General features: G+C 49.2%; 1 protein-coding gene and 1 long non-coding RNA gene across 7 annotated transcripts in view; one reads left to right on the forward strand and one right to left on the reverse strand.

Moving 5' to 3' along the window:
• LOC140736272 (embryonic polyadenylate-binding protein-like) overlaps positions 1-26,704 on the reverse strand; it is a 63,573-nt gene that overhangs the window by 15,493 nt on the left and 21,376 nt on the right. For 5 of the 6 annotated variants that reach the window (XM_073062219.1, XM_073062218.1, XM_073062216.1 and 2 more), the window contains exons 5-13: positions 22,651-22,790; positions 20,411-20,505; positions 19,674-19,811; positions 17,122-17,217; positions 12,449-12,712; positions 10,984-11,068; positions 4,889-5,014; positions 3,469-3,593; positions 2,319-2,412 (exon numbers count right to left, since the gene is read on the reverse strand). In XM_073062219.1, coding sequence (XP_072918320.1) covers positions 2,319-2,412; positions 3,469-3,593; positions 4,889-5,014; positions 10,984-11,068; positions 12,449-12,712; positions 17,122-17,217; positions 19,674-19,811; positions 20,411-20,505; positions 22,651-22,790 — 1,163 coding nt within the window. The remainder of the gene's footprint in view (positions 1-2,318; positions 2,413-3,468; positions 3,594-4,888; positions 5,015-10,983; positions 11,069-12,448; positions 12,713-17,121; positions 17,218-19,673; positions 19,812-20,410; positions 20,506-22,650; positions 22,791-26,704) is intronic. The other variant, XM_073062220.1, reaches the window with a different exon arrangement.
• On the forward strand, positions 9,800-17,241 carry LOC140736274 (uncharacterized). Its single transcript, XR_012100915.1, has 3 exons — positions 9,800-10,199; positions 10,630-10,871; positions 16,382-17,241. It is a non-coding gene; the product is annotated as an uncharacterized lncRNA (long non-coding RNA).

Genomic DNA, 26,704 nt, shown 5'->3' on the forward strand with positions numbered 1-26,704 from the left:
CGGTGCCCGGACAGAGCTGCTGCCTCTCTGTCACAGTGACCTCGGTTCAATCCTGACCGCGGGTGCTCTGGTTTTCTCCCTCATCCCTAATGACGAGGGTTAATAGGCCACTGCAAATTAGCCCCAGTGTGTAGGACAGGGGATTCAATCTGGGGAGGATGTGTCAGAGGGAAAGTTAGTGGGACAATAGAAACAGAAAACCTACAGCACAATACAGGCCCTTCGGCCCACGAAGCTGTGCCGAACATGTACTTACTTTAGAAATTACCTAGGGTTACCCATAGCCCTCTGTTTTTCTAAGCTCCAGGTACCTGTCCAGGAGTCTCTTAAAAGACCCTGTCGTATCTGCCTCCACCACCGTTGCCGGCAGCCCATTCCACGCATTCACCACTCTCTGAGTTAAAAAAAAACAACTTACCCCTGACATCTCCTCTGTACCTACTTCCAAGCACCTTAAAACTGTGCCCTCTCATGTTAACCATTTCAGTCCTGGGAAAAAGCCTCTGACTATCCATACGATCAATGCCTCTCATCATCTTATACACCTCTATCAGGTCACCTCTCATCCTCCGTCACTCCAAGGAGAAAAGGCCAAGTTCACTCAACCTATTCTCATAAGGCATGCTCCCCAATCCAGGCACCATCCTTGTAAATCTCCTCTGCACCCTTCCTATGGTTTCCACATCCTTCCTGTAGTGAGGTGACCAGAACTGAGCACAGTACTCCAAGTGGGGTCTGACCAGCGTCCTATATAGCTGCAACATTACTTCTCAAACAGTCCCACGGTTGATGAAGGCCAATGCACCGTATGCCTTCTTAACCACAGAGTCAACCTACACAGTAGCTTTGAGTGTCCTATGGACACGGACCCCAAGATCCCTCTGATGCTCCACACTGCCAGGAGTCTTATAATTAATACTACATTCTGCCATCATATTTGACCTACCAAAATGAACCACTTCACACTTATCTGGGTTGAACTCCATCTGTCACTTCTCAGCCCAGTTTTGCATCCTATCAAAGTCCTGCTGTAGCCTCTGACAGCCCTCCACACTATCCACAACACCCCCAACCTTTGTGTCATCAGCAATTTAACTAACCCATCCCTCCACTTCCTCATCCAGGTCATTTATAAAAATCACAAAGAGTAAAGGTCCCAAAACAGATCTCTGAGGCACTCCACTGGTGACCAACCTCCATGAAGAATATGACCCATTTACAACCACTCTTTGCCTTCTTTGGGCAAGACAATTCTGGATCCTCAAAGCAATGTCCCTTGATCCCATGCCTCTTTACTTTCTCAATAAGCCTTGCATGGGGTACCTTATCAAATGCCTTGCTAAAATCCATATACATTACATCTACAGCTCTTCCTTCGTCAATGTGTTTAGTCCTAAAAAAAAATCCTCAAAAAATTCAATTAGGCTCGTAAGGCACGACCTACCCCGACAAAGCCATGCTGACTATTCCTAATCATATTATACCTCTCCAAATGTTCATAAATCCTGCCTCTCAGGATCTTCTCCATCAACTTACCAACCACTGAGGTAAGACTCACTGGTCTATAATTTCCTGGTCTATCTCTACTCCCTTTCTTGAATAAGGGAACAACATCCGCAACCCTCCAATCCTCCGGAACCTCTCCCATCCTCATGGATGATGCAAAGATCATCGCCAGAGGCTCAGCAATCTCCTCCCTCACCTCCCACAGTAGCCTGGGGTACATCCCGTCCAGTCCCAGTGACTTATCTAACTGGATGCTTTCCAAAAGCTCCAGCACATCCTCTTCCTTAATGTCTATATGCTCAAGCTTTTCAATCCACTGCAAGTCATCACTACAATCACCAGGGTTCTTTCCTGCAGTGAATACTGAAGCAAAGTATTGATTAAGTACTTCAGCCATCTCCTCCGGTTCCATACACACTTTTCTACTGTCACACTTGATTGGCCCTGCTCTCTCTGTGAATAGGATTGCTCTTGGCTAGAATGGTAGTGTAGTATCTTTTTACAGCACTAATGACTTGGGTTCAATTCCCACCACTGCCTGTAAGGAGTTTTGTATATTCTCCCCATGACCAATGTTTCCTCCCACATTTCAAAGGGGTATGGGTTGAGTAGGCACTGGAAGATTGGCAACACTCGTGGGCTGTCCTTAGCACATCTTTGACCAACAATGCATTTTCACTGTATGTTTCGATGTATACACAGCAAGTAAAGAGAATCTTTCTGGCTACGAACTAAACAAGCTCCGACACTAAGGAACAAAAAGTCAAAGTCCTCTCCAGCTGTGAGCAGGCACACGTCCAGAGGAGACTTACCCAATATCTGCTTCTGTTCGTGCGGTAGTGCTGCAGCCAAGGTGGAGGCTGTCAGCGGCATCTGACTGTGGATGGCCGCCGTGGACTGGGACACCTACAAAAGCAGGAAGAGAAACTGCCGCTAATTCCCGATTGCAAGAGTGAAACGCTCACCCCAAACGGGCAAGGAGAACTGTTTGAGGTGAATTTATTACCCAAGTACATATCGAAGAACGAGTGCAATCCCGTTGAATGTGGAAAGGCCAAGATGGGGTGGATGTGGACTGGGCGTTTCCAGTGGTGGGGGACACTGGATCCAGAGGGCACAATCACAGAATAGAGGGACGTCCATTTAGAACAGAGATGAGGAGGAATTTCATTAGCAAAACGAAACCTGAATCTGTGGAATTCTTTGCCACCAGCAGCTGTGGAAGCCAAGTCACTGGGTATATTTAAAGCAGAGGTTGACAAGTTCTTGATTAGTCAGGGCCTGAAAGGTCATGGGAAGACGAAGAATGGGGTTGAGAGAGAAATTAAATCAGACGTGATGGTATAGCAAAGCAGACTTGATGGGCCAAATGGCCTAATTCATCTTATGTCTTACAAGACCATAAGATATAGGAGCAGAATGAGGCCATTTGGCCCATCATCTGCTCCACCATTTATTCATGGCTGATCCAGTTTCCCTTTCAGCCTCATTGTCCTGCCTTCAGCAACCAGATAAGCCTCTGGTCACCAGTATGCTTCACGAAGGAAATAGAGGCTAGTCTGACAGTCAGGTGATTAACAACCACTTTGAATAGAGTAACGAAGGTGGGAAGAGGCACAGAGAGACTCTCTGCTGTTCTGGAAAGTTGAAATGTTTTCAGAAGCCGTATTCTCAAATGAAAGATATTCAGCTTTGCCTTTCCTTTGTTAAATTCGTTTGGTAGGTTAACCGGCCATTGTCATTTGTCCCATGATGAGGCTGTGGTTAAATCGGTGGGGTGCTGGCCATTGCGGCTTGTTGGGCCAGAAGGGTCTGCATCTCAAAATAAATGAGAAAACCAACGGGTCATTACACTTTCCAAATGTAAGTGGAGCAAGCAACATGGACAAAACTTCTTCTCCACCCTGTTTGGGACACGTGCCGAAGCTGACAGCAGTTTGGCTGAAGGCTCTTGACCCATACCTGCGGTTTGCTGGATGGGTGCTGGTTACTGCCGACTCCCGACCCATATTTGTACTGAGGCAGGACGCGTACCATAGGCCCCGAAAGGACGGTGCGGGGGCCGGTCGTCTGTGTTCCAGTGGTTGCTGAGGAATGGCCAGAGATCGATTATGTAAAAAACACAAAGAGCGGTTAAAATGTACCCACAAAGCTGTTGTAGCAGGTCATTTCCCCAGGAGTAACAGAACAAAGTAAAGATTATGGTGTATCTGTAATTCAACAATCGCAAGGCCAAAACCCAGCATGCTAATTAATGATTAAGCAGTGTCCTAGAATTAATTTCCATTTGATTCAGTAACGTCTTTCAGCGAAGTTGTCCTTCGGGGGGGAGCCAGGATGATGTGCTCTTGGCACCCCGTTCATACAGCTGGGCCCACTGGAGTGTGGAGTTGAATTCCGGTACGGTCTGTGAGGACTCTCTGTACATTCTCCCTGTGACCTCCCACTCTCCACTGTGCCAGGTAGGGAAATTGGTCTTTGGAAATGGTCCTGTGATAGGCTAGGGTTAATAGGTGGTGTGGCTCGTTGGGCTTGGAGCTGTACCCAAGCAAATCAAATAGTTCCCAGCTGGTTTGGTAATGTAATTCAAGGAACAAGACATGCCAAGTTACTACAGACGATCACACACGTCCACACAATCAGAAGATGGTGGAGCGAGTCTCACACAAGGGCTTTAGAGTCCAGGCTATTGTGGTTATTCAGGAGATGAGTGATGGTGAGAAGATTTGACGTTAAGCACCAACACCAGGAAGAGGAGATTTAAAACGGTGTGTGTTTGCATTTACGTTACGCCTGCACCTTCTGTATAGTAAGACGCACTGGGGTTTCACCTGAATGGTGTTTGGAGGAAGTGACACGGATGATCAGTGGTTGTAGGGAGTGAGGGGTGAAGAGGGCAGAGAGGGAAATGTCAGAACCCTCGGTCTAGACAGCTCAAGGCAAGATGTCCAGAGGGGTGGGGGGGGGGGTGACAGGAGCCCGGTAGGGGAGGGGGATCTTCCATGTCCAACGGATGGTGTCCCAGCCTACAGAGAACGAGGGGAAGAGACACGTTTCTCCCCACACACCCAGTGTTCAGGGGGCACAGGGAAACGGAGGGGATTAGTGGAGGAGATGAGGGTGTACACGCCCCATAGTACTTACCCCTGCGGCGAGTGTTCGGAGGGTTTGAGGGACAGGTGAGGGGCAGAAGGAAGTGGTGGGATGAAGGGAGAGAGTGTATGGAGGGGTGGAGGAGCCACTGAGGTAGGGAGGGAGGTGTGTAGGAGGTGCAGTGTGTCTGTGGATGGGGGTGTGGGGGCGTGTACAGACCATGCTGGGAGGGTGTGGAAAGACCCTGCCCGTGATCAGTGCTGGTGGCTTGGCCAGACCAGATACTCACCCACACGCTGTGTATTCTGGGAGGGCACTGGGACCTGGGTGGACGCCTGCCGGACTGTGCTGATGGCGGTAGGGACCCTGCGGGCAGTGGTGTCCCTCGCGGTGGGCACAATGTGGTGGAAGGGGGCTGAAATGAGAAGAATCCAAGGACCAGCTCACAAAGGGACACCACGGTGCAGTAGCGGTTAGCACGATGTTATTACAGCTCAGAGTGCAGAGTTCAACCCTGACGTCATCCTCCCCCATGAACCGCGTGGGTTTCCTTCGGGCACTCCACTTTCTCCCCCACAGCCCAAAGGCGTACCTGTTAGTAGGTCACGGCAGATCGTCCTGTGGTGAGGCCAGGGTTACGAATCGGGGGTTGCTGAGCCAGAGGGCTATTCCGTCCGGGCTGTGTCTCGACATAAACAGACCTGGGAGTGATCACCGCTGCCCTAACACGGACAGGGGGTGGGGAGACATCGCTCTGCTGACTGATTCACCCCCCACACCCTCAGACCCAGGCGGCCAAGGCACCAACTCCAGATGGGCTTCCGAATCTTGTTAACTCAGGTGCAGCCAATCAAATCTCTGCTCGTCACCAAACCCTTCAAGCCAGGCAATGTTGGGGAGTCTCTTCTGCACTCTATCATTGGCACATCTTTTCAAAGTTCAAAGTCAATTTATAATCAAAGTCTACATCACCACACACTACCCAGATTAATTTCTTGCAGGCATTTACAACAAAATTAAGAAATCCCATAGAATTTATGAAAAACGATGACTGACAAACAATGTGCAGAAGTGTAGCAACCAGAACCACACGCGGGTGCGGCCTAACCAGGGTCTGATGTCGTTGCAATATGATATCCCCTCCCTATCCCAACTCTTACTCCCGACTATGAAGGCATACAAATTAAAACGTCTTCACTATCTTCTCGACCCCCTCCCCACTTTCAGGGACCACAAGGTGCCTCTGTACATCACTAACATGCAATCCTGCCGATGCTGCAAATCCACACACACGATGCCGGAGGAACCCAGCAGGTCAGGCAGCATCTACGGAAAAGAGTGAACAGTCGGCGTTTCAGTCCAGGGTACTTTGTTAGGTCCCGATGGAGGGTCTCAGCCCGAAACATCAATGGCTCATTTCCCTTCCACAGATGCTGCCTGACCTGCCGAGTTCATCCAGCGTTTTTGTACCTCTGCACATCAATGTATCGAAGGTCCTCACCACGTCCAGGCTGTATTAGTCAGCCTGGAATGCATCACCTCACACGTGCCTGGATTAGAGCCCATCTGCCACCTCTCCATCCGATATTCCTGCTCAGCTCTGTCCCTGTGAAGCCACCCTCAACACTTACATCTGTACTCGTCTTAGTGTGGCCAAAGTAGACATTCTCATTCAAATTATTTTGCAAACAAAGGTCTCTAACTTGGTCAGAAGGAGCATCCTCCACCACTACTCTCTGCCTCCCACCATCAACCCACGTTCAATGCCATGTGCCTGAACGTCCTGGTCCAGCCAGGAGCCAGTGTGGGATCTCAGAGGCCTGGAGTACATGGATCTACTGCCCTGCCTTCTATTCACCTGGGGACCTACCAATAGACAACCACCTAGCAGAACATCATACTCAACTTGAGTGATCTCAGTAGTAACTCCTTAAAATAAAGACCAGATTTGAGAAGCAAGATCTTGCCACCGCAAAACCTCGATGACTCCCTCTAATCTCTCCAGCTTTCCAAGTGATCCCATTTCCAAGTTTCCAGCCCCTGGTGCTTACACAGGGGCTGTAGTTTCCTGGTTTATCCCCTACCACTTTCTTGATCCGAGGCCATTGGGCTGTCCCCCACTCTGCTGGTATCTCACCCAAAGACGTAGGTCCTGGAAAAATCTCCGTTGGAGACCCAGCAATCACCGTTCCTGGTTTAGGTTTCATCAGGCCCACTTGAACGTGCCTCAATATCTCTAAAGTCTCCTCATCCCCTGTGTATACATTCACCAAATCTCCAAACACCCTGCAGAATACTACACATACCCCCTGGCTCCACTTCCCTTCCAGTCCCTTACTTTATCCCAATCTATTCTCTTGCTTTCAATATACTGTACGTATTTATTATGAGGGTTTTGAATTCTCCAATTCTGCTAGTCAAGCCCGATTTATGTTCCTCGTCCACCCTCTTATCATTTCTCCTGTAACCTCCAAATCTCGAAAGGACTTGCTCAATGTCAGTTTCCTACACCCAATGCAAGCTTCCTTCCTTTTCTGATAAAGCTCTCGATTTCCTGTGTTAACCACGATTCCTCAATCATACTGTTGTTACTCTCACAGGGACTGGACATGAACTTTTAAACGCCTCCCGATGATGAGATGTTGCTGTTCCCTCCAACAACTCCAAGCTTTCTAAAAGTAGAGAAAGGCAGTTCCATCATGGGCACTAGCCTCCCCATCAGAGGACATCTTCAAAAGATGTTGCCCCAAGGCGGCCGCGTTCATCATTGGGGCTCCCTTCACCCAAGACACATACCTTGCTGATGGTACAGGAGCCTGAAGACACACTCAGCTTGTTACCAACAGGCTTCCCCCCCCACTTCTGCCATCAGATTTCTGAATATGGTCCACAAACACGTCACTATTTCTGCACGCACAAAATGCTGGAGGAACTCAGCATCTATTCAGGGGAGTAAGCAGTCGATGTTTCAGGTTGAGGTCCGATGAAGGGTCTCAGCTCGAATCTGCAGCTGTTTATTCCTCTCCATGCACGCTGCCTGACCTGCTGAGTTCCTCCAGCATTTTGTGTGTGTTGCCCTGGATTTCCAACGTCTGCAGATTCTCGTGTTAACAACACTCACTGTTTGGCTTTTTTTCCTGCAGTTTGTTTTTTAAAATATATTTTTATTGTAACCTGGTAATTTTCAATTTATTGCACTGTATGGCTCCATAAAGCAACAAATTTCACATTTGCCAGTGATAACCCTGATCTGAATGAATCTCATCAGATTCAACACCCTCTGGATGAAAAAAATCTCACCTCTGGCCTGAATGGTGTAACCCTTGTTTTAAGATATTTCTCTGGTTGTAGACACCCCAGCCAGGGGGAAAATTACCTCCAACACTGATTGATAAATTGATTTCAAATCACAAACCATCCCCATTCACTCCCTCGTTTCCAAGCGATCAGACAATTTGTGGTCGAGACCGCCCTCTGGTGGTCAGTCCGTGAATAACACTACAAGACGGAAAGATGGACCCTTTTCCATTTAGCCTGTTCTAAATTGTTATTCTGTCTAGCCCCATCGACCTGTACCTGGACCATACGCCCAAAACCCTCCCATCCATATACAGACTTCTCAAATGTTACCTGCATGCACCACTTGCTCTGGCAGCTCATTCCACACTCTCACCACGGTCTGAGTGAAGTTGCCCCTCAAGTTCACCTTCAATATTTCACCTTTCACCTCTAGCTCTAATCTCACCCAACCTTAGTGGGAAAAACCTTCTTGAATTTACCCTATGTATACCCCACATAGTTTTGTATAGCTCCATTAAATCTCCCCTCATTCTCCTTCGCTCCAGGGAATAAAATACTAACACATTCAACTTTTCCTATAACTTAGGTCCTCATGTCCCAGCAACATCCTTGTAAATTTTCTCTGCACACTTTCAACCTTATTTACATCTTTCCTGTAGGTAGGTGACCAAATCTGCACACAATACCCCAAGTTGGGCCTCAATGTCTTCTGCAACTTCAACATAACGTCCCATCTCCTGTACTCAATACATTGATTCATGAAGGCCAATTTGCCAAAAACTTTATGACCCTATGTACCTGTGACGCCACTTTCAAAGAATTATGGACCTGGCGGTTGTCCAGTTCCCCCAAATTAGCTTCTGAAAGTGTTCAGATCATCTATATTGATGTAATATTTTATGATAACAGGGAATCAGTATTTCATCAGCTTCATCAGATTCTGGTAAATAGGTTAAAACTCTTTAATCCAGCCTGGGGTTAACAGTAGAGATTCATGGCACAAAACAGGTTGGGAACTCCTACAATCTGTCATTCCGCCTTCCAACAAATCAATTCAGGATCTGTGGTTCAGATCCACACTATTTAATGAATGCTAACCAAGATGATTTGTAATAATCTGTATCTAAACAACCAACCTTTGTTATCTCAGCCGACGACTGACGGAAACTTTTGGTTATGGAGTATTCTTGGAACCTACGCACTAAAGAGAACATTGCCTGCTTGTAATCAGGAGATTCTGGAGATGCTGGAAATGCCGGAGGAAATCAGCAACTTTGGAAAGGAATAAAGAGTTAACTTTCCAAATCAAGACCCTTGCTGGTGAAGGGTCCAGGCCTGAAACTTTGACTGCTTATTCCCCTCCACAGGTGCTGCCCGACCTGCTGACTTCCTCCAGCATTTTGTGTGTGTTGCTCTGGATTTCCAGCATCTGCAGAGTCTTTGTTTACGGGGAGCAGCTCCCCAGCCCAGGGGAAGGTTGGTCAGGACAGCTTCGTGGTTCCTCCACCAGCCAGGTCCCAAGGGTGCTGGGTCAGACTGTTCCACATGTTGAATGTGTAGGGAGTGAATGGCACAGCAGGTAGTCACTGTTCCACACACTCCCAACGACCCACGCTCGATCTTGACCTCCGGCGTGGAGTGTGTGTGTCATCCCACGGTCACTGGTGAGGTACCTGGCCACTGTAAAGGGCAGAGGAGTGGTGTAGGATCCTGAAGAGCTGATCGGGGAGGCAAAATACCATTAATCAGCATGGATAACGGCCTCTGCATTCAGCCCACTCCCTTGGACCGGAGGCTGTACAGCTTCTGCCACCAGTCACGGACATTTCAGAAGAGCACGGTAGCCTAGCGGTTAGCGCAATTCCTCACAGTGCCAGTGGCCTGCGATGGGGGTCCGGTTCCCACCACTGCCTGTAAGGAGTTAGTAAGCTCCCCGTGACCGTGTGGGTTTTGTCCGGCAGTTCCCGCTGCCGCCCACAGTCCAAAGGCTGAGAGTTAGTAATACATGGGTACGCAGAAACCTGGTGACCGTCGCGGGCTGCCCCCGGCAAGTCCTTGGACTGTGCTGGTCATCAATGTAAACGATGCAATTCACTGACAAACAGGGCTAATCTTTAACCAGAGCCAATGCAACAAACACCAACTCTGCACGGCATACTTTAACTGGGCGTTGCCTCGGCCTGCGGGCCTGAGTCACAAGGAAAGATTGAATAGAATTGGACTTCATTCCCAGGTAGGAATGAAGAGACCTGAGAGAGGTATCCAAGACCATGAGGGGGCCGGGAGGTTTAATGTCAGAGGTAGGGATTTACATTTTTATTTTTTTATTTTTTATTTTAATTATTTTAATAGTCCTTCAATTTCTCCCCACACAAAAGGTAACTGTTATAACTCTAGGGAACGGCCCTGTCGGACAGTACTGGCGGGTGTAGCGGTTTTGCTGGCTACCCGCTGTGCAAGGCCTGCTCTCTTCCTGGACGGCAACGAGATGTGCCACCAGAAGCTCAGAGGCTGCCGGGTGAGCTGTGACCCGCGGACCAGAGCTGCCGGGACACCAGCCAGGGTCTGGTCACCCGGGCAAGGGTGTCTGATGTCGAAAGCCCAGGTTACACCACTGTGACGTGTCCCAGCACAGCTTTCACAGTCCGCTTCCGTAGAAAGTTGCTCCCTGCTGTCTGCCTGCACCCTGTAACAACTTATTCTGCATTGTTTGTCTGTTTTCTCTGACAGCCTCACTGTGTAAAGATCTGTATGAACAGTATGCAAGTTTCTCACGTGACAATTATAAGCTGACCTCACCACCTGTGTACATTCCCATCTTTAAACCTTACACTCTGATAACCTGAATGAAATCAGTGCTTTTTCCACCTGCGAGGATTCTTTAATACGATTGGCCACCAAGCCAAATGGCAATTGGATCCAGGGAACCCCACGAGCTTATTGGCTAGAAGCAGCCAATTGGAAAAGGGAAGGTTTGTAAGCCAAGTGTTTCTGAACACAGGGTGAATGTGTATGTGTCGTTTTTAGATTAAAAAGTTATTTTGTTGAGGTGGTAACTCAGGTAAATTCTCCGGTGGTACTTACTGGGATGTCTGATAGGCTGAGTTGCCCAGCGCTGGGACTGTCGGACTATGGGAGAGGCAGTGTAATACGCGGTGCGGTTCTGAACCTGGGGGAAAACAAAGGGGATTTAAACACAGGGCACACAAACAGCCACGATAAATTCTGCACGAGATGCAGGAAATCTTCAGCCACACCAAAAGCCGGAACCGGACCATTCGGCCCATCGAGCCTGCTCTGCTGTCCCATCACGGCTGATTTATTATCCCTCTTCTGCCTTCTCCCCATTACCTTTGACATCCCGACCAATCAAGAACCCATCAACCTCCACGTTATATGAAGAAATTCTTCCTCATCTTCGTTCTAAAGTGAGGCCTTTCTATTCTGAGAATATAACCTCTGGTCCCAGACTCTGCCACTATTGAGAACATCGTCCCTGTAGGCTCTGCCAGCTGCATCTTGTCTCCTAGCTGTCGATGCAAGCCTGGACAGTACGAGACGGAGAGCAAGCGGTCGCCTGTGAAGCACGCTCTCCCTCTCCATGCAGCTGATGAACCGAAGGAACGGCAGAGACCGCTACTGTCCGGCATCACAGGAGTTACCACTCAGCGTTGAACTCAATGTAGGACTGCCTTAGGGACCCCAGCTCCGGATTTTCCCCTTGGGGTTTACTCCCGAAGCCTTCCCCATGAGTGGGTATTGCCGCGGGGCAGCGGAGGTTTGAGATCCCTCTCCTGGATGAGCTGCCGACCACGGCTGACCAGCCCAGTCTGCAGAGGTACTGTCTCCACATCCACTCTTCCAGTATTTGATACACTTCAATGAGATCTCCCCTTATTCCTCCAAATTCCAGCGAGTACAGGCCGAGAGCCAGCAAATACTCCTCATACGTTAACCCTTTCATTCCCAGGATCATTCCTGTGAACATCCAACGCCGGCAAATATTTTTTAGATAAGGGGCACAAAGCTACTCATAAATACTCCTCGTAGGGTCTGACCAATGCCTTATGAACAGTTTCCCCCTCCCAGTGAGGGAATCCATTTGACCACAATTGTTCAGGAGAGAAATAGGCCCGCCACACAAAAATGCTGGAAGAATTCAGGCCAGGCAGCATCTACGGAGAGGAATAAAGAGTTAACACTGGGTGGGAACTCAGCAGGTCAGGCAGGGTCTACGGAGAGGAATAAAGGGTTAACACTGGGTGGGAACTCAGCAGGTCAGGCAGGGTCTACGGAGAGGAGTAAAGAGTTAACACTGGACGGGAACTCAGCAGGTCAGGCAGGGTCTACGGAGAGGAATAAAGAGTTAACACTGGGTGGGAACTCAGCAGGTCAGGCAGGGTCTACGGAGAGGAATAAAGAGTTAACACTGGGTGGGAACTCAGCAGGTCAGGCAGGGTCTACGGAGAGGAATAAAGAGTTTGCATTTCAGGCCGGAACCCTTCATTAGGACTGGGAAGTCATTTCCACCTGCCCCCACCTCTCTTACCTGTGGCACAGAGGGCATGTAGTACCCAGAGGGTAGCAGGGAGCCCAGCAGAGGGCTGGGCAGCGTTCTCACGTTGGCCAGCCGCTGCATGTACTGGTTGGTGAGGTGCACCTTCCGTTCCTCCTTGCGCTGTGCCAGGGCCACGTACAGAGGCTTGGTGCTGACGATCCGCCCGTTCATCTCCGTCACTGCCTTGGTAGCCTCCTCGGGCAATGAGAAACAGACAAAACCGAAACCTTTGCTGTGGCCTCCTTCCGTCATCACCTGAGCCGGGGGGGGGGGGGGGGGTGATAAATTAGAGGACTGTAAAAATGACTGAGGGGATCACTGAGGTCTCTTCCCCCCCCCATTTGTGATATTTACCTGGAGTTGTAGACCAGGGGCCCTTCAGGACCACGGCAACCACCGACCACCTATTCATCAGATCTTCTCGCCCTCCCAGCGAGGGAACCATTGGATCAGTTAACCCCCGCCCACCCCGGCAGAGAATGATACCTCACAGAAACAGAGCCTCTCTCCACTAGACGACATGGGTGCAGAATTCGGCTATCTGGCCCATCGAGTCTGCTCTGCATTTAATTACGGCTGATCCTTTATTCTTCCCTCCTCCTCCTCCTCCTCAAACCCAGTTCCTGGTCTTCTCCTCTTAACCTTTGATGCCATGTCCAATCAAGAACCTATCAATCTCTGCCTTAAATACACTCAATGACCTGGCTCCACAGCCGCTTGTGGCAACAAATTCCACAGATTTGCCACCCTCTGACTAAAGAAATTTCTCCACATCTGTTTTGAAGTGTTGCCCTCTTGTCCTAGACTCTCCCATGGGAAACATCCTTTCCACATCTACTGTCTAGGCCTTTCAATACTCAAAAGATTTCAATGAGATCCCTCCTTCTGAATTCCAGTGAGTACAGACCCAGAGCCATCAAACATTCCTCGTATGATAACCCTTTCATTCCTGGAATCATCCTTGTGAACCTCCTCTGGACCCTCTCCAATGTCAGCACATCTTTTCTAAGATGAGGGGCCCAAAACTGTTCACAATACTCAAGGTGAGGCCTCACCAGTGCCTTATAAAGCCTCAGCATCACATCCTTACTCTTGTATTCTAGACTTCTTGAAATGAATGCTAACATGGCATTTGCCTTCCTCACCACTGACTGAACCTACAAGTTAACCTTCAGGGTGTTCTGCACAAGGACTCCCCAAGTCCCTTTGCATCTCAGATTCCTGTGTTTTCTCCCCATTTAGAAAATATTCCACACATTTATTTCTACTACCAAAGTGCATGACCATGCATTTTCCAACTTTGTATTTCATTTGCCACTTTCTTGCCCATTCTCCTAATCTGTTTAAATCCTTCTGCATCCTACCCGTTTCCTCAACACTACCTGCCCCTGAACACTACCTGAAATAATTTAGATTTCAGCATCTAAATTATTCATATACAACATAAAAAGAAGTGGTCCCAACACCGACCCCTGCGGAACATCACTAGTCACTGGCAGCCAACCAGAAAAGGATCATTTTATTCCCACTCGCTGCCTCCTGCCAATCAGCCAATGCTCCAACCATGTTAGTAACTCTCCTGTAATACCAGGGGCTATTAACTTGGTAAGCAGCCTCATGTGTGGCACCTTGTCAAAGGCCTTCTGAAAGTCCAAATATACAACATCCACTCCATCCCCTTTATCCATCCTACTTGTAATCTCCTCAAAGAATTCCAACAGGTTCGTCAGACAAGATTTTCCCTGAAGGAAACCATGATGACTTTGTACTATCTTGTCCTGTGTCACCAAGTGCTCCATCAGCTCATCCTTAACAATTGACTCCAACATCTTCCCAATCACTGAGGTCAGGCTAACTGGTCTATAATTTCCTTTCTGCTGCCTTCCTCCTTTCTTAAAGAGTGGAGTGACATTTGCAACTTTCCAGTCCCCTGGAACTATGCCAGAGTCCAATGATTTTTGAAAGATTATTACTAATGCCCCCACAATCTCTACTGCTACCTCTTTCAGAACCCTAGCGTGTAGTTCATCTGGTCCGGGTGACTTATGTACCCTTAGGTCTTTCAGCTTTTTGAGCACCTTCTCCCCTGTAATAGTAACTGCACCCACTTCTCTTCCCTCACACCCTTCAACATCGGGCACAATGCTAGTGTCGTCCACAGTGAAAACTGATGTAAAATACTCATTTAGTTCATTTGCCATCTCCTTGTCCCCCATTATTATTTCTCCTGCCTCATTTTCTAGTGGTCCTATATCCATTCTCATTTCGCTTATTTTTAAACATACTTGAAAAAACTTTTCCTATCCACTTAGCTATTATTTGTTAGCTTGCTTTCATATTTCATCTTTTCCCTTCCAATGATTTTTTTTAGTTGCTCTGTGGGTTTTTAAAAACTTCCCAATCTTCCCACTATTTTTTGCCAATTACACGTGTCCGCATTTGATTTAAGTTTGTGATTTGTCACAAGTGGAAACATTTAGTATGTCGTTTGCATTAGCAGCCAACACAACAGAGAGATGCACTGGGGGCAGCCCACAATTCCAACACCAACACAGTGTTCAGCGGAACACAGCACAAGTTTCGTTCCCTCCTCACACCCACACATACATAAATGATCCTTTAACCCCAGGACAGGCTGTTGTCAGCCCGCAGTGGCCTTGGATTTGGACACATATCCCTCTAAATCAGGGGGTCCAAACCGTTTTCACTCCATGGACCAATCCCATAAACCACAGGATCCATGGACCCCAGGTTGGGAACCCCTGCTCCAAACTTTTCCCAACCATGAACTTATTCAAATGCCCTAACTGGATGCACTTTTACTATTTCCAGTGGTAGCTTGTTCCACAGACTCAAAAGAAAATCTAACTCTTAGGTCCATAGAACAAAAAAAGAAGATTGTGGGCTTTCTGTGTTGGTAAAGGTATGTGTGATGACACATGCAGGCTGCCCCCAGCTTGGGTGTTAATACAAATGAACATTTCACTAACATGAGGTTGGGACTGACATTTCACTGTGCGTTTTGATGTGACAGGCAAATCTAAAGTGGAGAAGCATGCAGTCACCACCTTCACCCCGTTTGCGGTCCTTGTCAATAATTACTCCACAACCAAAAGCAATCCCAAAGCCTTGTCGATGTCGTAGTGTTCGAGCTCACTCTGGCTACTAACACACAATGAACTCGTGCGCACAGAGACGGTATCACAGTGGCCAGAGCACGGAGCGGTCCAGGGATCCTGCTCCCCCAAACCATCGCTCCCTCCAAGCTGTGTGGCCAACGGTACCTGAGATGCCCTCACTCGCACAGACTCCCTTGCTGTGCTGGATGAGAAAAAGTTTACAAAACATGGAAGGTTTCTTTGCTGAAGAGTGTAAAGAAATACAGTACAATAAAAAGTTTGTGATCTTTCAATTTAAATATTCATAGCATGCATATTACAAAATAGACATTTAAAGTGTCAAACAACAACACACACAAAATGCTGGTGGAACACAGCAGGCCAGGCAGCATCTATAGGGAGAAGCGCTGTCGACGTTTCGGGCTGAGACCCTTCATCAGGACTAACCGAAAGGAAAGATAGTAAGAGATTTGAAAGCTTTCAGGCTGTGTAAAAATTTCCTGCTCGGAGCAATGGTTGGTCTGCCAGCTGTTTAAAGAGGGAACAGTGGTCACACTCCACTCGATGGTGTTCCAATCATCCTCCCCTGCCACCCTTCCAATATCTAGTGCCCATTGACACAGCAATTAGCGGTGGAGAGAATCAACAGGTTTAAACTCCTGGGTACTAACATTGGATGATGTGTACCAAGCCCAACATACAGATGTGACCACAAGGACGTGTGCCAGGGTCTTCGTTTTGTTAGGAAGTTCAGCTCGACATCCAGCAAACGTCTACAGAGGTACTGTTGATTGTGTCTCAACAGGCTGCATCACCGTCTGGAATGGCACGGGGGGCAGTGAGGGACCATCCCTCCCACCATCGGTAGTATCTACAGGAGACACTGTCACAAGAAGGCAACGTCCAAAGATCCCCACCATCCGGACGGACCACGTCACCTTCTCACAGCTCCCATCGGGCAGGAGGTACAGAAACCTGAAGCCCCACACCACCAGGTTCAAACACAACGACTTCCCTTCAGCCACTCTGTTCTTGAGCCGACCAGCACAACCCTTATCACTGCTGTTAAGCAGCAATACGACCACCTCCTTCACCAACACAGACTTCTTGTTTCAGTAACAGATGATTCTGGAAATCCAACATGTACGTGCTGGAGGAACTCACCAGGTCAGGCAGCGTCTATGGAGAGGGATAAAGAGCCGACATTTCAGCCGAGACCCTTCATGAGAACTCTCCATCGATGCTGCCCGAGCTGGTGAGTCGCTCCAGCGTTTTGCGTGTTGTTTTTGGTTTCAGTAGTGTTTTGTACCAACAATTGTATATAATTTATGAGTTTTCCCTGGGGATGTTGTCTCTGACACTGCTGCAAGTTTGTTTTGATTGCACCTGTGTCTATGACAATAGACTCATCTTCAACTTAGCCTAAAGTACCCCCGAGCCCTCCATCCCTGCCCCCCCTTCCAAAATTACCCTGCCAGCTGTCAAACCCATTCTGCGGCCGTTTCCCGGAACATTGGGGAAGAGCGGCAAACCCGGGGCTCGTACCTTTGCACTGGTAATGGTTCCGTAGGGGGCGAACTCCTTCCTCAAATGCTCGTCATCAATGCTATCATGTAGGTTCTTCACATACAGGTTCACCCCCTGAAAGAGCAAGAGGCAACAGGATTTGAGGGTCTCGGGGGGGGGGGGGGGGAAGAGAAGGACGTCGGAGGAATGTTTCTCTAGCGGCTGTTCACTCCCCTTCAGCCTCTCTGGTCCCTCAGTGCTACCCGCGGCCCGAGGAGGGTTTATCCTTAGAGGCCATCGGCCAGTTAAACAAGCGGGAAAAAAACCCCACAACAGATCACGTTTCCCACACTGATTTACAGTGAAAGGGTCAGGGAGGGAGGGGGTTTAAAAAACGTACATGAATGACACACATCTCCACTTTCTAAACTCAGAGGACTCAAGACATAGAAGTACTAGACCATCCAGCCCATCCAGTCCAGTCTGTATCGCTTCTTGGCTGATTTATTTTCCCTCTCAATCTCATTCTCCTGCCTTTGCCCCATAACATTTGCCATCCTGACTAATTGATTGATCGAACTCCACTTTCAATATACCCACAGCCATCTGGGACATTGAATTTCAAGAATTCACCACCCTCGGTGCTAAACAAATTCCTCATCTCGGTTCTACACTGACATCACTCTATTCTGAGGCCGTGCCCTCTGGTCCTAGACTCCCCCACTGTAGGAAACATCCTCTCCACATCCACTCTATCTGTGTCCTCTGGCCCTAGACTCCCCCACTATCGGAAACATCCTCTCCACATCCACTCTGTCTGTGCCCTCTGGCCCTAGACTCCCCCACTATCAGAAACATCCTCTCCACATCCACTCTATCTGTGCCCTCTGGCCCTAGACTCCCCCACTATCGGAAACATCCTCTCCACATCCACTCTATCTGTGCCCTCTGGCCCTAGACTCCCCCACTATCGGAAACATCCTCTCCACATCCACTCTGTCTGTGTCCTCTGGCCCTAGACTCCCCCACTATCGGAAACATCCTCTCCACATCCACTCTGTCTGTGTCCTCTGGCCCTAGACTCCCCCACTATCGGAAACATCCTCTCCACATCCACTCTATTTGTGTCCTCTGGCCCTAGACTCCCCCACTATCGGAAACATCCTCTCCACATCCACTCTATCTGTGTCCTCTGGCCCTAGACTCCCCCACTGTAGGAAACATCCTCTCCACATCCACTCTATCTGTGCCCTCTGGCCCTAGACTCCCCCACTATCGGAAACATCCTCTCCACATCCACTCTGTCTGTGCCCTCTGGCCCTAGACTCCCCCACTATCAGAAACATCCTCTCCACATCCACTCTATCTGTGCCCTCTGGCCCTAGACTCCCCCACTATCGGAAACATCCTCTCCACATCCACTCTATCTGTGCCCTCTGGCCCTAGACTCCCCCACTATCGGAAACATCCTCTCCACATCCACTCTGTCTGTGTCCTCTGGCCCTAGACTCCCCCACTATCGGAAACATCCTCTCCACATCCACTCTGTCTGTGTCCTCTGGCCCTAGACTCCCCCACTATCGGAAACATCCTCTCCACATCCACTCTGTCTGTGCCCTCTGGCCCTAGACTCCCCCACTATCAGAAACATCCTCTCCACATCCACTCTATCTGTGCCCTCTGGCCCTAGACTCCCCCACTATCGGAAACATCCTCTCCACATCCACTCTATCTGTGCCCTCTGGCCCTAGACTCCCCCACTATCGGAAACATCCTCTCCACATCCACTCTGTCTGTGTCCTCTGGCCCTAGACTCCCCCACTATCGGAAACATCCTCTCCACATCCACTCTGTCTGTGTCCTCTGGCCCTAGACTCCCCCACTATAGGAAACATCCTCTCCACATCCACTCTATCTGTGTCCTCTGGCCCTAGACTCCCCCACTATAGGAAACATCCTCTCCACATCCACTCTATCTAGGTTTTCCAATATTCGATAGGTTTCAATGAGATCCCCCCTTCATTCTTTAAACTCCAGTGAGTACAAGCTGAGAGACAAACACTCCTTATACGTTAACCCTTTGTTCCTAGACTCATTCTCATGAACCTCCCCTGGGCCCCCTCCTTTCCTCGACATGGGACCCCAAAACTGCTCACAAACCAGTGATTTGGTACCATGCTGTCAGTACAATGCTTTGCAGTTCTGGCTGTAAGATCGGGGTTCAGTTCCCACCACCGTCTGCACCCTCTCCCCATGACTGCGGATTCCCTCCCACATTCCAAAGCTGTACGGGTCTGCTTAGCGAGTTGTCAGCACCGGAAACATGGGGACACTTGCAGGCTGCCCCAGGAGATTCCTCACTGATTTCACTTAACACCAACAACAACTTCACCAAAAGTACACATAATAAATAAAACTCATCTTATTTATAATCCTTAAATGTAGTCCGACCAGTGCTTTTTAAAGCCACAACACTACATCTGCGCTTTTGCATTCTAGCCCCCTGGAACTCAATACTATACATCGGTTGAATGGCAGGGCAGTCTAGAGGGACTGAATGGCCTCGAGCGGGCCTGTGCACAGTTACTCACCAGGTAGCGACTGCTACGTTCCTGCTTCATCAGCTCGAATTTACGCCGTAGCTCGTTCTGTCGTTCTGCCTTCTTCTGTGCTCGTCCCACATACACAGGCCGACTGTTAATCTCCTTGCCATTCATCTTGGCCACGGCCTAGGGACACATCACAGGGCCATGAGCCAGGACTAGGCTGCAGGCCCTCCCCTGCCCCCATAAACATCACGGCCCAAAGAGCCGGTGCCAGGCTGCGGGCACTCCCCCCCAACCCCCTCCGAGTGCACTCGCATGCAGAGGGTCAGGCCTAGAACATCTCTGCCAAATCTAACAACACAGAACTACACACTATCTGCCTAATCCATTTCTTGGTTTAATCATTATCTTGTATGTATTTAGTCTGGGCCAGGGATTAGAGACTGGAGGCCCGTCTGCACATTTGGTGCCAAAGACGGGAGGCCCTACAACAGCCTGCCTGTATGTTTGGGTGGGTGGGCGCTAGGGAGAGATAACTTTGTTGTTGCTGCTCGTGTTGCTTTGCTGAGCATAGGGGTTGGGTTAATGTTCACCCTGGAAACGTGTGGGCTGCCCACAGCACGTCCTTGAGTATTTTGGTCAATGACACAAACGAGGCATTTCACTGTACCCGTGACAAATAAAGAACCTTTGCCTTTCCTTAAAGAAAGAGACCACACCAACGGGAGGTGCTCCAGGTACGGTGAATCCCGCTCCCTGGGGTGAACACTCCTCACCCTTACCTTACGCGCGTCTTCGTGCTTCTCGAAGTTGACAAACCCAAATCCCTTCGAGTGGCCGTACTGGTCAGTCATCACTCGGACACTCAGCGTTTTTCCTTCAGCGGGGAGTAGCAGGCAAGTCAGCGCATGAACAGCAGCAACCCGTAGGAACGGGGGGGGGGGGGGGAAGAGATGGCAGGCAAAGAGGTCAAAGGTCAAAGTACGAGTTATCAAATCCTACCCCGAGATTCATTTTCTTGCAGGCATTTACAGGAAAGCTCACTTTCAAGGACTCTCCAACTGATGTTCTCAGTATTATTTATTATTATAACAATCAGGACACTGCAGTAACACAATGCCATTACAGCTTGGGGTTCTCTGGAGTTCAGAGTTCAATTCTGGCGTTGTCAGTAAGGAGTTCTCCCCATGAAAAGTGTGGGCTGCGTCTGGGTGCTCCAGTCACCTCCCAGACGGAGTCCACAGACAGACAGACAGACATACTGTATTGATCCCGAGGGAAATTGGGTTTCGTTACAGCCGCACCAACCAAGAATAGTGTAGAAATATAGCAATATAAACCCATAAATAATTAAATAATAATAAGTTAATCATGCCAAATGGAAATAAGTCCAGGACCAGCCTATTGGCTCAGGGTGTCTGACACTCCGAGGGAGGAGTTGTAAAGTTTGATGGCCACAGGTAGGAATGACTTCCTATGACGCTCAGTGTTACATCTCGGTGGAATGAGTCTCTGGCTGAATGTACTCCTCTGCCTAACCAGTACATTATGGAGTGGATGCGAGTCATTGTCCAAGATGGCATGCAACCTGGACAGCATCCTCTTTTCAGACACCACCGTCAGAGAGTCCAGTTCCACCCCCACAACATCACTGGCCTTACGAATGAGTTTGTTGATTCTGTTGGTGTCTGCTACCCTCAGCCTGCTGCCCCAGCACACAACAGCAAACACGATAGCACTGGCCACCACAGACTCGTAGAACATCCTCAGCATCGTCTGGCAGATGTTAAAGGACCTCAGTCTCCTCAGGAAGTAGAGACGGCTCTGACCCTTCTTGTAGACAGCCTCAGTGTTCTTTGACCAGTCCACTTTATGGTCAATTCGTATCCCCAGGTATTTGTAATCCTCCACCATGTCCACACTGACCCCTTCGATGGAAACAGGGGTCACCAGTACCTTAGCCCTCATCAGGTCCATCACCAGCTCCTTAGTCTTTTTCACATTTCACAAAGACATACCAGTAGTGAGTTATTGGAATTTGTCCTGTGATTAGGCTTGGGGCAGCCTGTTGGGCCACACGGTATTGCTAAATAAGGGGTTCCCAACCTTCTTTATACCATGGACCCCTACCATTAACCCAGGAGTCTGTGCAGCCCCTGATCTAAATAAACAGTTCATTCATTGTATTTGCAGCTTGTCTTCTTTCGCACACTGGTTGTTTGTCAGTCTGTCTGTGCGCAGTTTCTGCTTGTTTTACCATGAATGCCCACAAGAAAATGATTCTCAGGAGGTATAGTGATGCATATATACTTTAATAAATTTACTTTGAAAAATAAAATACAATAATATTTACAAGAAACTACACAGAGACTGACAGAACCAAATGAAATGAGAAATACTGAGAACATGAGGCAGATCAAAACTTTACCCCTAAACACCCCCCTCCACAGTAATTCCTCCATCTGTCAGCTGATCTCACCCCCGGTTCAGGAATCCTCCCCCCATACTGGGGCAGGCTGCCGGTGTCACACAGCTCACTCAGGGTTGAACCTTCCCCCACTGAGGTGCGACGGAGTTCGGGAAGACTATTTCAGGGTGGGGGAGGGAGGAACCGCACGCAGATGAGGGAGTGAAGCTGAGGTGCGAGGGGACTGGGACAGTGACCCCAGTTCCAGGTCATCTTCCCTTTCTCCCGCACGTTATCTGGAAATGGGGTGGGGGGGGGGTCGTGTAACCCCAGTTTACTGATTCCTTCCCAAAGACTCACCTTCTGGGATCCTCCTGCCCTGGATGTGTCTTGGCCCCCAGCTTTGTGGGTCCCACATATACAGTACCAGAATCTCAAAGGAAACAGCCCAGTGCCTCAATTTCCCCAGTGGGAAGGGAGGCAGTCAGTTAGACAGTCTGTGACTACAGAAAAGAGGCATGAATGAATTGGCCACGTGGGTGTAATTGGGTGGTGCAGGGACTGGGAGCCAAAAGGGCCTGTTAATATATATTAGAAAATAAAGCCCAAACTGACCAAAGATACTGAAGATTTCCCGCAGCCGGCTGCTACTCATGGCTTCACCAAAGTTCTTGACGTAGATGTTGGTGTACTCGTGAGCCTTGTTACCAAGCTCTGCCGCTCTCTCCTTGCGGGACTTGAAGTGCCCTACAAACCTGGTACAAGCAAAGTCCAATTTAGCATCCAATCAAAATAATCCTCACCCAGCATTGACCGTCAGCTCTTCACAGTCCAACTTTGCAAAACAGGAGCAGAATTAGGCCATTCAGCCCATCGAGTCTGCTCTGCCATTCTATCATGCCTGATTTATTATCCTTCCCAACCCTCTCCCCAGAACCTTTGACACCCAGACTAATCAAGAACCTATCAACCACCCCTTTAAATATACCCAAATAACCCGGCCTCCACAGCTGCCTGTGGCAATGAACTCCACAGATTCACCATCCTCTGGCTAAAGAAATTCCTCCTCATCTTCGTTCTGAAGGGACATCCCTCTATTCTGAGGCCGTTCCATTTGGTCCAAGACTCTCGTCCACTGGAAGCGTCCTCTCCATGTTCAACATCTGGCCCATTCAGTATTGGATGGGTTTCAGTGAGATCCCAAATTCAGTTTATTGTTATTCAATCAATAATAATTCAACATGTATGCCGCCAAACGAAACAACCTGCTTCTGCACCACGGTGCAGAACGGTACATACAAGCCACACACAAAACAGTAATACTACCACAAATAAATTTACAAGCAAGGCCGATTTTTGACATGTTTAAAAAGTGAATGAAACAACGTTACTGGCACTTTGTACGCGATGAGACCCGAGAGGTGGCAGGGAGTTCTATCGTCTCACAGCCTGGAGAAAGATTAGGTTTCCCATCCTCTCAGTGCTGCAATACCTTCTGCCTGAAGTTCGGCGGGGGCGGGAAATCAAAGACTGTAGGACCCCCTCATTCTTCTAATCAATAACCACCCTGGTTATTTTCTCTGCACCTCTCTCAGAAGTACAAACATGTCATCAATACAAAAGATTCTGCAGATGCTGGAAATCCTGAGCAACACACACAAAATGCTGGAGGAACTCTGCACGTCAGACAGCATGGGGAAATAACCCATGACGTTCTGGGCCGGGTCCCAAACTGGTCCCACCAGGCAGTGCTGTTCTTCTTGAGCAGACATCTTGTGACCCTAGCAGATTTCTGCAGACCACGCTGACGGGCTGCATCACCACTTTGTGCGGAGGCTGCGGAGGGTTGGCACCCTGCCTCCACTGCCAACATAGCAGGCCTACAGGTTTAAAAAAAATATTTATTTATGGGATGTGGGCATTGCCAGCCAAGCCAGCACTTATTGCCCACCCCTAGTTGCCCTTGAGAAGGTGGTGATGATCTGCCTTCTTGAACCACTGCAGTGCCTGAGGCGTAGGTACACCCACAGTGCTGTTAGGGAGGGAATTCCATGATTTTGACCCAGTGACAGTGAAGGAACTGTCATGTTTCCAAGTCAGGATGGTGAGTGACTTGGAGGGGGATTTCCAAGTGTTGATGTTCCCAGGTATTGGCTGTTCTCGTCTTTCCAGATGGTTGTGGTCGTGGGTCTGGAAGGTGCTGCCTTAGGAACTTTAGTGTGTTGTTGCAGTGCATCTTGTAGATAGTACCCACTGTGCAACTGTTCAATGGTGGAGGGATTGGATGCTTGTGGAAGGGGTACCTATCGAGTGGGCTGCCTTGTACTGGATGGTGTCAAGTGTTGATGGAGCTGCACAAATCCAGGGAAGTGACAAGTATTCCATTACACCCCTGACCTGAGCCTTGTAGATGGTGGATGGACTTTGGGGAGTTAGGAGGTGAGGTACACACCACAGGGTTCCTCGCCATTGACCTGCTCTGGTAGCCACGGTGTTTATATGGCTAGACCAGTTGAGTTTCCTGGCAGTGGTAGCCCCCGGGATGTTGATAGCAGGGGATTCAGTGATGGTGATGCCACTGAATGTTGAGGGATGATGGCTAGAGCCTCTCTTGTTGGAGATGGTCATTGCCTGGCTCGAATGTTACTTGCCACTTGTCAGCCCAAGCCTGGATACTGTCCAGGTCCTGCTGCATTCGGGTATGAATTCCTTCACTATGAGGAGTCACGAATGGTGCAGAACATCTGTGAACATCCCCACTTCCGACCTTATGACAGAAGGAAGGCCATTCACGAAGCAGCTGAGGAACCCACAGGTCTTTGGAGAGTGGAACCTCTAGAGGAAACCCGCTGACCACAGGGAGAGCGTACAGACTCCCGGGTCACTGACACTGTAATCCCGTTATACTGACCGGTACACAGTAATGGGGAGAGCGTACAGACTCCCGGGTCACTGACACTGTAATCCTGTTATACTGACCGGTACACAGTAATGGGGAGAGCGTACAGACTCCCGGGTCACTGACACTGTAATCCCGTTATACTGACCGGTACACAGTAATGGGGAGAGCGTACAGACTCCCGGGTCACTGACACTGTAATCCCGTTATACTGACCGGTACACAGTAATGGGGAGAGCGTACAGACTCCCGGGTCACTGACACTGTAATCCCGTTATACTGACCGGTACACAGTAATGGGGAGAGCGTACAGACTCCCGGGTCACTGACACTGTAATCCCATTATACTGACCGGTACACAGTAATGGGGAGAGCGTACACACTCCTCACCCAGGTCACTGACACTGTAATCCCGTTATACTGACCGGTACACAGTAATGGGGAGAGCGTACAGACTCCCGGGTCACTGACACTGTAATCCCGTTATACTGACTGGTACACAGTAATGGGGACAGCGTACAGACTCCCGGGTCACTGACACTGTAATCCCGTTATACTGACCGGTACACAGTAATGGGGAGAGCATACACACTCCTCACCTGGGTCACTGACACTGTAATCCCGTTATACTGACCGGTACACAGTAATGGGGAGAGCGTACAGACTCCCGGGTCACTGATACTGTAATCCCATTATACTGACCGGTACACAGTAATGGGGAGAGCGTACACACTCCCGGGTCACTGACACTGTAATCCCATTATACTGACCGGTACACAGTAATGGGGAGAGCGTACAGACTCCCGGGTCACTTATACTGTAATCCCGTTATACTGACCGGTACACAGTAATGGGGAGAGCGTACACACTCCCGGGTCACTGACACTGTAATCCCGTTATACTGACCGGTACACAGTAATGGGGAGAGCGTACAGACTCCTGGGTCACTGATACTGTAATCCCGTTATACTGACCGGTACACAGTAATGGGGAAAGCGTACAGACTCCCGGGTCACTGATACTGTAATCCCGTTATACTGACCGGTACACAGTAATGGGGAGAGCGTACAGACTCCCGGGTCACTGACACTGTAATCCCGTTATACTGACCGGTACACAGTAATGGGGAGAGCGTACACACTCCTCACCCAGGTCACTGACACTGTAATCCCATTATACTGACCGGTACACAGTAATGGGGAGAGCGTACAGACTCCCGGGTCACTGACACTGTAATCCCGTTATACTGACCGGTACACAGTAATGGGGAGAGCGTACAGACTCCCGGGTCACTGACACTGTAATCCCGTTATACTGACTGGTACACAGTAATGGGGACAGCGTACAGACTCCCGGGTCACTGACACTGTAATCCCGTTATACTGACCGGTACACAGTAATGGGGAGAGCGTACAGACTCCCGGGTCACTGACACTGTAATCCCGTTATACTGACCGGTACACAGTAATGGGGAGAGCATACACACTCCTCACCTGGGTCACTGACACTGTAATCCCGTTATACTGACCGGTACACAGTAATGGGGAGAGCGTACAGACTCCCGGGTCACTGACACTGTAATCCCGTTATACTGACCGGTACACAGTAATGGGGAGAGCATACACACTCCTCACCTGGGTCACTGACACTGTAATCCCGTTATACTGACCGGTACACAGTAATGGGGAGAGCGTACAGACTCCCGGGTCACTGATACTGTAATCCCATTATACTGACCGGTACACAGTAATGGGGAGAGCGTACACACTC

The sequence above is a fragment of the Hemitrygon akajei genome, chromosome 11 (genome assembly GCF_048418815.1).
Source record: "Hemitrygon akajei chromosome 11, sHemAka1.3, whole genome shotgun sequence".
Taxonomy (NCBI): Eukaryota; Metazoa; Chordata; class Chondrichthyes; order Myliobatiformes; family Dasyatidae; genus Hemitrygon; species Hemitrygon akajei.